The 9,197-nt window shown below is 44.0% G+C and overlaps 1 protein-coding gene across 1 annotated transcript; it reads right to left on the minus strand.

Annotated features, from left to right (window-relative positions):
* Window positions 1-1,012: 1,012 nt before the first annotated feature.
* Window positions 1,013-5,146, minus strand: LOC116435618 (gastrokine-1-like). The gene is made up of 6 exons (XM_032092109.1): window positions 5,116-5,146; window positions 4,470-4,523; window positions 4,184-4,324; window positions 3,918-4,028; window positions 3,421-3,556; window positions 1,013-2,185 (listed from the first exon to the last, which is right to left on the minus strand). Exons 1-6 carry the CDS (start codon window positions 5,125-5,127, stop codon window positions 2,097-2,099), a joined length of 543 nt encoding a protein of 180 aa, XP_031948000.1. The 5' UTR covers window positions 5,128-5,146; the 3' UTR covers window positions 1,013-2,096.
* Between the last annotated feature and the right edge of the window lie 4,051 nt (window positions 5,147-9,197).

Here is a 9,197-nt window from a genome sequence, read left to right on the forward strand (position 1 = left end):
ATGAGAATGGTCTGTGGATTCTCTTTTTTTGTGTGTGTGTATATTTTAAAAGAAAATGAGCCCAATGAAGGATGTAAAACACAGAAGGGTAGAAGAAAAGCTTCCCCTTTAGAGACTGATGTGCTGGTTTGAAGAAATTTTGGAAAAGTACTTAAGCCAGCTTCAGATCTGAGGTATGGCTAAGACTCCTGGCCACAGCCAGATATGTCTTGTTGTCATCGGCTTGGGATCTCTGTCTGCCTAGAGGTTAAAAGCAGAGTGATAATCTCTTCCATTTGTTTCTCACTGGCTCTGAGATGAACAAATACTTCAAGTTAAAAAAAAACCCAAACAAAACAAAGAAAAAGCTGTAACTCAGGAAAATAACTTTGGCATGGAGTTAGCAGAGGGAAAGAAGAGGGAATGAAGGAGGAGATCAGATTCTTTGTGTAGCTCTGGGTTCAGACTGACAGAAGGCCCAGGAAAGCTCAGGGAAAAGCCAAGGAATGAAGCATCAGATGAAGCTGGGAGCACCCTGAGATGGAGGGAGCTGCTGACAAAGTGGAACACCGAGCTTTATGCTGCAGTTCTGAATTTCTTGAGGACTGATCCTCTTCATATGCCTGCCTTACGAGTGTGTATTTTTGTTTATGATATGGTTAGAGCAGCATCAACACTCAAGCTCATGTGGGACAGAGGAGGGGCATTGGAATTTGTCTGCCCTCCCCCCCCACTAAAAATGCCAGAAACAAAAATGTGAAGATTGCAGGTTGTGTGTGAGAGACCTACCAGTGCTTGGGAAGACTGAGTGCGTTCTAGTCTTTGTGTGAGAGCCAATAACGAGGTGTTTTAATTGCACACAGCTGTGCAAAGGGTAATTAAGCCCCAGCTGGTGCCCTGGGGTTTGGGAGCACCTTCGGGTGGTTCTGGGGCTGGTTCTCTTTGGCTCCCAAAGGTCTGACCACCTACATGGTGGGTAATGGCTTTTGTCAAGATCTAAAAATCACGTTCCCTGTTTTTCAGGGGGCATCAGGAAGCTGTTTCAGCACCGTGTGGAAGCTCCCTACACCACCCAGTGTTATTCTCACAATTAAATTCTCGCTGCACAGGAATTCCTGCCTCGTGTAGACACGTCCTTAGTCACTGGCTGTATCTCTGAGTGCTGTAATTCAGCACAGCTGTGCTGGTCCTGGCACCACGACACTCTCCCGGTGCTGTGGGATAGCGGACTCCTCTGGATGGGAGTTGGGTGACTTTTCCAACTCAGTTGTGCAACTCGAGGCTGACACTCAGTGGCCAAGAGGATTCTTTACGTCCCTGGACTGCTCTAATTTTTCAAGGGATCAAGAGCTCCCTTGTTTCTTGCTTTTATCTGACTTTTCCCTCTGTGATTTTATTTGCCTCTGCTGTAACATGTAAGTCTGCAATGCGTAATTTTTTTGGTGAGTCAAGTTTGTTCCACCAGCTTTTTTAACAGGGGCTGCTAACTCTGTGCACGGATGGAACTCTTCCCTGAAGAGTGTTACACTAAGCACACAGATGAAAATATATTACTTGTAATATAGTAAATAAAATAGAAGAAGATGTCACAGGGAATAGTGCCACCATAGTCTAAGAAGGTGTCCTGGTTTCAGAAATCAGCCTGACTGGGAATGAGTGGCAAAAGCACCCCACTGTGCCTGGCCAGGAGGCTCCATTCATCCTTGGCACGGGCTACCTCAGATTATTTCAAGTACCCAAAGTGGTACCAGTGGGTTTTTGGTATGGCTGCCTTGGAGATGGAGGAAAGGGCTTGCCCAGATCTCTGGGTGTGCATTGTGAATTGAGAGCTGGCAATGAAAAGAGCATTTGAAGGGCTCAAATGGGGCAAAATATTTTTGTGGAGGTATTCTTAGATGAAAAAGGGTAGAGTAATGACAAACAAGGAGTCAATCCATGATAAAGGAATTTAATTGATAGCTCTGCTCACCGATTGATCGGTTTCAGTACTCAATCCTCATGAAGGAACCTCTTGAAAGAGGAGATGCCAGGGAATAACTCCATCAGGGCTGGCTTTGGACAGCAGCTGCAAAGCTGCAGCTGGAGCATCCACACAAGGTTCAAGAAAAGTATGATTTTCACACATAGTTATTGTTATGGCAGTATGTGAGGGCCAGGTATTGGAGGACTTCAAGTTTGATGCATGACCCGAGATTGAATTGTGGTCCTTTAAAAACAAGAAAAGAAACACAATTACCATGAGACATAGACTAAGTGCTGTTAAGTGCTCTGTGCATTCACTGACAGCCCTTAAGACCTGGCACATTGCAGTTCCTTTTCAATCCCATTGAGCCCTCCCAGGTGACAGAGTCAATGCTTAAAGCAAAGCAAGCAGTGAGGAGGTGCATTCCTGCTATGCCAGAATGCACCATCCTGAGCCTGAGCTGAAAAACATCTTTCCATGAATGGGCTGGAGACAATGAGCTGGCAGGAAGGCTCAGAATACTTCCATGGTGCTTCAGTATTAACTCCTCTGAGCAAAACTTAGTTTCCTTGGATATATGTAAAACAAATATATTTTTTTCCCATCGGTACAAGAAATTGTATTGGAAGTGATCAAATTACAATTAAGGTACCCACAGCAACTCAGCTGATTTATGCCCATCTCCATAGCAATGGCTGCCTTTCTACAGGAGGGTGCTGGTGTTGCTCAGAGCCAGGCAGGTTCTGAAGGATTGCTGCACTAGGAATGTTTGAGCTGTACGAGGGACAGATTCCCTTGGAGAGCCCAAAGAGCACCAGCTCTGTGGCTCAGCAAGGAATGCCCACAAAGAGGTGCTCTTGAAACCCCTTTGGCATTTCCCATGCAGACATCGGGGCTCTATGGCACTCGCTCCTGGGAATCCCGATGGCTGAGCATTACAGGGTGAGGCTGCTGGCAGTTCACGGGCCCAGGCATATGGGCTGTGACGTTCTGCAAGAATCCTACCAAGTGCAGGTCATTAAAGCCCTGGGGAATGCGACTGCTGCCACTGAGAAAAACCTCGAGGGATTGAAGCCGCTTGGCTTAGTGTTGTGAAGCACCGGGGTTTGGTGGCTGCCTGGATCACACTCGTCAGCAAGCTCTGCCCTGAAGGACAGCGGTTCTTAGAATGACCCATTTTCTTGACTGGGCATTACAGGGGAGCTCAGTGTGGGTTGAAACACTCCGGGCCCAAATCGAAGCTCCCTTAAGCTTTGTGGAAAGCAGCTGTAAGGGTTTGGTTTGGGTCATTTCTGGGGGCTGTGACACCACCCTGTTGCAGTCCTGATCTGCGGAGATGCCAAACCCTTTGTGCAACTGCTGCAGCCCTTGGTTTGTGTGCACCTCAAGGTGCAAGAGCAGCAATTGTGCCTTGGTCATTCCCTAAGGGAAACAAACACCAGGTCACTTAGAGACACAATTCCCATGCTTGCACTCACCGTGAACTTCATAGGCCACGTAAGTTGTGAGTCCGATGCACATAGAGAAGGTGTCTGGTCCATATGATTCAAGGTCACGAACAATTGTCTTGACAAGGGTGAATGTGATCTCCTTTGTAGGGGATCTCTGATGATTCTGGTTTTAAACATCACATAACAGCATTCAGCAAGATCAGTGCCCCAGTCCCTTTAATTCCAGGCGTACTCCTAGTTTTAGTTGTTATAAAGGTTTTAAGAGTAACCTAAGTGAGCTACAGCATTGGCAAAACATGTAAACCCCCCACTGGAAGCATCTGAATGAGAGTATTCCAATTTTTCAAATGTTTAAAGTTATAGTGTTGTAAAATGTCATTGAAATTGATAAAAATATCTAATTAAAGGTGTGATGAACCTGGTCTTTAAAGTACCTGTTTGTTTTGAAAATAGCAAGGTCTTGCATATCTGTTTACTTTGCCTTAGTTATAACTTTCCAAGTAACTGCTCCTTTTCAATCTTACCCTGATGTGTGCAGCCAGCTGGGGAAGTGCATCAAAGCTGGGCATCTCTGTTCTGTTCATTATGGAAATGTAGCAAGCTTTCTCTGGCAGCACTTTGGTTGCCATAAAGCCCTGTAAAAGAAAGTTACTGACCACTTGGAATTTATTCTTTCAGTCATTAATATTGGAGTTACGTACATATCAAAAAAAGTAATAAACCAGTTTTTACTGAATGTGTGAGCAGTCTCCTCATCCAGGCTCTGAACAAGCCTGCTCCCTGCACTCACCGTGTCGTAGTTCCAGATGGTTTTCCAGGACCCATGGTTGGTCTTTTGCTCAATACTTGCCACAAGCCATTTCCTATTGATGGTCATAATTTGGTAGCCTCCACCAATGGAGATTTTCTTGCTTATATCTGTCTGTTGATGCTAGAAAAACAAATGAAAGAACACTTAGGCTTTCAAGTGCTTATCTCCCCAAGGCTTTAGGAAAATGAAAGGTTCAAGGAGATCTCATGAAGCGGGGAACATAGAAAGAGCAGCCATTCATGTGGAAATTGGTCACTGTACTCACGTAATCAGCAAGGGCTGGAGTTAGGACAAGTCCAAGAAGGACTGCAGTCAAAATCTGGAATGAAAATCAAATACAAAAGTGTACCTGCAGCTCTGGCTGACAAATCCGGTCATGAGAATCCTCCTTCCCTTTTCCTAATCTGATGTTTAAGGGTCTTCCTTTCATCCTGGCATTGCAACAGTGCCCTAAAAGGGAGTCACCCTTGCTTTACCCCAGGGTGCTGCACAGGAGACACATTTCCCACTTGCTCTTTCAAGAGCTGAATCTGCAGTTGTTTCTCAGACCTGTGCAGGCACACACAGGTATTTTACAAGAGTGAGGAGAAAGCTTTTCCATTTCTTGTGCTCTGGCATTACAGGGAAGGGGTTGATCCACTAGTGCAGTGCTCCAGTTGTGCAAAAGCGTTGACAATGATGGACATGGATTAGGCTTCCTGCTTTCTGAATCATGTACAGGCAAGCTGTGAAAAGATCCTTACCTCCTCAGCTCCTTTGGGGAACAGGGGCTGAGCTGCTCATTCTGGAGGAGCAAAATGTCCCCAGAGAAAGCCTTTGTGCTCTAGAGAGGCAGAAGCACTTCTGAGGGATAAAGGAATGGGTTTGGATCAAAGTTTCAGTTTATAAGGAAGAAAAGCATGCATACTTACAGGGAGATTCATCCTGACTGCAGAGCTGACGCTCCTGCAGGTAGAAAGAGCAATGTGAACCTCCCACCTTTTATACGTTTTCAGAATTAGGTGTGGAAGGGCTGAATGTTGCAATAAAATTATTTTGCCATTTGTATCCCTGCTGCATGTCACTGAAAATTATTTCCTGCTGTAACTACTTGATAAATATGGGGATTGTACTTCTGCAAATTTTGACCTGCTGGAGTCTGATGATTATGAGATAGGAGTCCAATTGTAGGGAAAAAATAAATAGGTTTTATAGCGTTTTTCTGATATGTACTGATTACTTTTGAAAATTCTCTTGAAATTTAAGACCAGATATAGCCTAGAGAAATAGAAAAACTCTAAAAATCTTGCATTCAACAAAATAAGGAAAAGCCTTTGTAGCTTCCAAAATGCACTGTACGTTCCCTGTAACCATAGCACCCACCAAATGTGGCCCAAATAGAACATGGACACTGAAAAAAACTGTTTTTCAAGAAATAGGCATTTCAAGCTGAAATATCCCACATATATGCAGGTCTGTAGTGGTCTCGTTGTGATTTTTAGGTGACAACAATATTTTTCTTCAGCTTGTCTCATTTTCTGTGGTGATGTAAATACTTATTGACAGTGGCAGTCATTCAGTTGGGGAGGTTTTTGAATATATGATATTAAAGTTTCATTCTGTGAGCAACTTACAGCTATCACTGTAAAAATTCCAAAATTTCTTTTCAACTGCAATCCAGCCCATTATTGTAAAAAGGTGGTTTTTAAATATATATAGGCAAAAAAAACCTTGTAACCAGTGCTGCTTTTGCAGTATTAAATAAAATTCTGGTCCTGGTTTCACTGAGGCAACTCTGAAGTCCAAAGGGACATTTTTATATGTACTGCTACACCAAAGGGGGGGGTCACATTCCTGGTTATTTAGGAGCAGCAGAGCTTGTGTGGATTTCTGTGAGAAAACACAGGGTTTCTGCATGGGCTCTGGGGTGAATCGCTCTCTCCCCCAGCCCTGTCTGGCACTGCTGGAGAGAGGAACCATGCAGGATCCCTGGGAGCCAGGTGTTGTGTAGGCCTGAGTTTACCTAAAACATTCAGAATTGTGTCAAGAGCCGGAGCCCAGACCTTCCTGCAAATGCATTCACCCACTCATTTAATTAATAATGAATTAATTTAATTCATTTCCATGTATTAAAAATCATGGAAAACAACATGATTTCAACAAGGGATTTACTCAGCTTCACTTGGAGGTGAGGAAGTAATCTGCAACCTTGTTGACCTGTCTTTATTTTGGAACACAGAGGCTGTCAGTAGCAGACTCACCAGGAGCTGGATAAGCGAGGTAGGAGGGAATTCCTCTGCACAGGGCTTGGATGCGTTTTCCATATGGGCTCAAGCTTTGGAGTCTGTTCCTCGAGATAATAATGAAGCGATTCTCTCTGGGTGGCAACTGGTAAGGCCCAAGTCCCTGAGCATCAAAGAAACAAACGCAGAAAACAGCATTTAGGAAAACCAAAACTGGAGTTCAGAACTCGTACACACTTCTTTGGAAACGGGGAAGGGGTTATTCCTGGGCAGTGCAACTTTAGAAGGAACTTTTACAGGGACTCAGCCCTGCTGAGAAGGTTCTCTTCAGTTCTTGGAGCCTTTGCTCAGTCAATTGGCTTTCACACCATCTGCATTTACCCTCCTACCTTGTCTCCTTGAGGTGGTGCAGGGAACTGTTTGTCAAGCCAAAACCTCTTGCACATTGTAGCAATGATGTTTTGTTTTTTTTAAAACCATCTTGAGTGTAATGCAGCCTTATTGAAAAAGAAAAACGAGTTCTTGTTGCAAACAATATACGATGAAAGAAAGAAGTGGATTACCAAAGATAAACAATTAAAAAAAAAGGCTTTATACAAAGCAAATAATCATTGGCAAAGAAAATACCGATCCTTTCAATGATATTGTTCAGGTAAATGTGTCATGGAAGTTGACAAGGGACTTTGGTAAAAGGTAAATTGTCTCCTCCAGCAATGTCTCATGTATGATGTGTTCTCCAGCTTAAGCACAACCCCGGTGCCAGAGTGGTGTGAACTGTCATTGTGGTGCTCCTTGGAGTTTTCCTTGATGTTCCAATTTTTGGAAAAGATTAAAGGAGGTAAGGATTTAGCTTCCTGGATTCCCAGCAGTGTTTCACTCAATAAAGCATTAGCTCTAGTAGCCATGTTTTGGGGAATTATTGCTCTTGGAGATCAGATTAAAGGGGAGATAATTTCTGGCCTCAGGGAGGAGGCTGGGAAGCCGTTAGTGCTGTTGTGTCAGACTTACATTCAGGCTTTATCCCGAGCTGGTGTCCATGACCTACCTGGAGCTCTTAGTGGGACTTGTGGGAGTGACACTGATTGTATTAGGAACATTGGTTGCCTGGCCAAGGCAGGGAACAAGGGATAATCACTTTCCCCTGACAGCCTTGGAACATTATCTACCTGTATCATAGCCTGAGTGGAACGGTGCCATTGTTACCAACCTGGGATACGGCCAGGGCGGAAATCTCCTGGGGACTAAGGACAATCATCTCTTGACTCTACAACCAGCAGTGCTAAGTGAGGCCTTTGAGCTCTCCTGGACTGCAGTGGGCTCCACAAGCACTTCCCTTGGAGTGGGATGTCTCCTGGAGCTTGCAAACCCTCAGGTTTGCAATACTCAAAAGACTGTCTCTGAAGACTGGGCTGATAGCCCCCACTCCTCGAGGCTCAACCCTCACCCATTGAGAAATGCAAAGGCATTTGACCTGTTTCAGTGAACTCAAGGGAAATTTTTAACAGGTACTTTTGCACACATAAATAATGATATAGACAGCTCTGGGCCTCTGTGTGTACATGAGGAATGATTAGGGTATGAATGTTGCTATCTTGGATCTATATTTTAGTCTTTGTTGTAACTGTAGTAAACCCTATTGAATCACCTTGTAAATGAGTCAATGATTAAATACTCTTAAACCCTTTGAACCCTCACCCTTTGTACCCCTGGACTCTGTGTATGCCATTCTAAAGTGATTTTAATTTGACTTTCCCCTGCAGGTTTCATCCCTGCAGTAAGCAATAGACTAAACCTTGCCATTGAACTCTGTTGACCTGTACTTTCACAAATTCATGTTAAAACCTTCTTTTACCAATACCTTTCATGGTGATTCTTTAAGTGACTGAAACCACTCATTCACAACACCCTGTTAGCAAGAGCTGGAGCCAGGAAACCACCGAGAAGCAATCACAATCTGAAAGGAGTATTTGAAATTCACAACGTTTTAACATCGTGACTGCTTATCTTCCATCAAGTTATTTTCTGTCTTAAAATAATTCTGACTTCCAGTTTACTTTGTGTACAGGCTCAGCACTTTCTGCAGTGGGATGCAGCTGAAGAGGATTTAAATGTGCAGGAGAATATCTGTTATGATGAAAAATTCATTTGTGATAACTATTGTGAAAAATTATCTTGGACGCATTTCCGTGAACATAGAATTGGTCCAAACTTTCATTTTAAAGGATTTTGATGAAAAAGATCTGAGTGCACCTGAGTCTCTCATGTCTCACGGTTCTCCTACGCTCTCAGCAAACAGCTGAGCCCTAACTTTATGTGACTTGCTGAGACTGCTGATTTGCCTCTGAGTCGTGAAGGAGAGAATATTGTCCTGTGGACGCCTCCCGTGTGTGTGCCGCCCCTGGAACAGAGCACTTCTCTCTTTCCCGTTTGAGTAGGCATGTGGAGTTCCATCCCTGCCAAAAGGGAGATTCCACCCCTGCAGTCCCCACCCCTTTGGCATTTTCACTCTGTGAGCCCTACAGAAATCACTAAGAGTTCACTCAGTGCCAGGAAAAGCTCAAAACCGTTTAAAAGCTGCCCAGCCTTAAGAGTTTTGTGGGAAAGTGATAGGTGTACTTACAGGGAACTCCATTTGGATGGTAGGCCAGGCCAGCTCTGCTGGTAATTGATGTGTACTCTTACTTTTTATACATAATATCCCAAAGTTAAACCTGAAAATGGGTTTACCTTATTGGCAGGTGCCCTGTGTTCACAGAAGCATGACGAGTTTC

This window comes from Corvus moneduloides, chromosome 27, assembly GCF_009650955.1.
Source record: "Corvus moneduloides isolate bCorMon1 chromosome 27, bCorMon1.pri, whole genome shotgun sequence".
In the NCBI taxonomy this organism is placed as follows: Eukaryota; Metazoa; Chordata; class Aves; order Passeriformes; family Corvidae; genus Corvus; species Corvus moneduloides.

Bases quoted from the DNA above. Each gene is read 5' to 3' on its own strand.
- LOC116435618 (XM_032092109.1), bottom strand. The intron at 4,029-4,183 runs GTGAGTGCAGGG...TTTCTTTTACAG, and splicing joins CCATCTGGAACTACGACACG to GGCTTTATGGCAACCAAAGT. The intron at 2,186-3,420 runs GTGAGTGCAAGC...TTGTTTTTAAAG, and splicing joins CGTGGCCTATGAAGTTCACG to GACCACAATTCAATCTCGGG.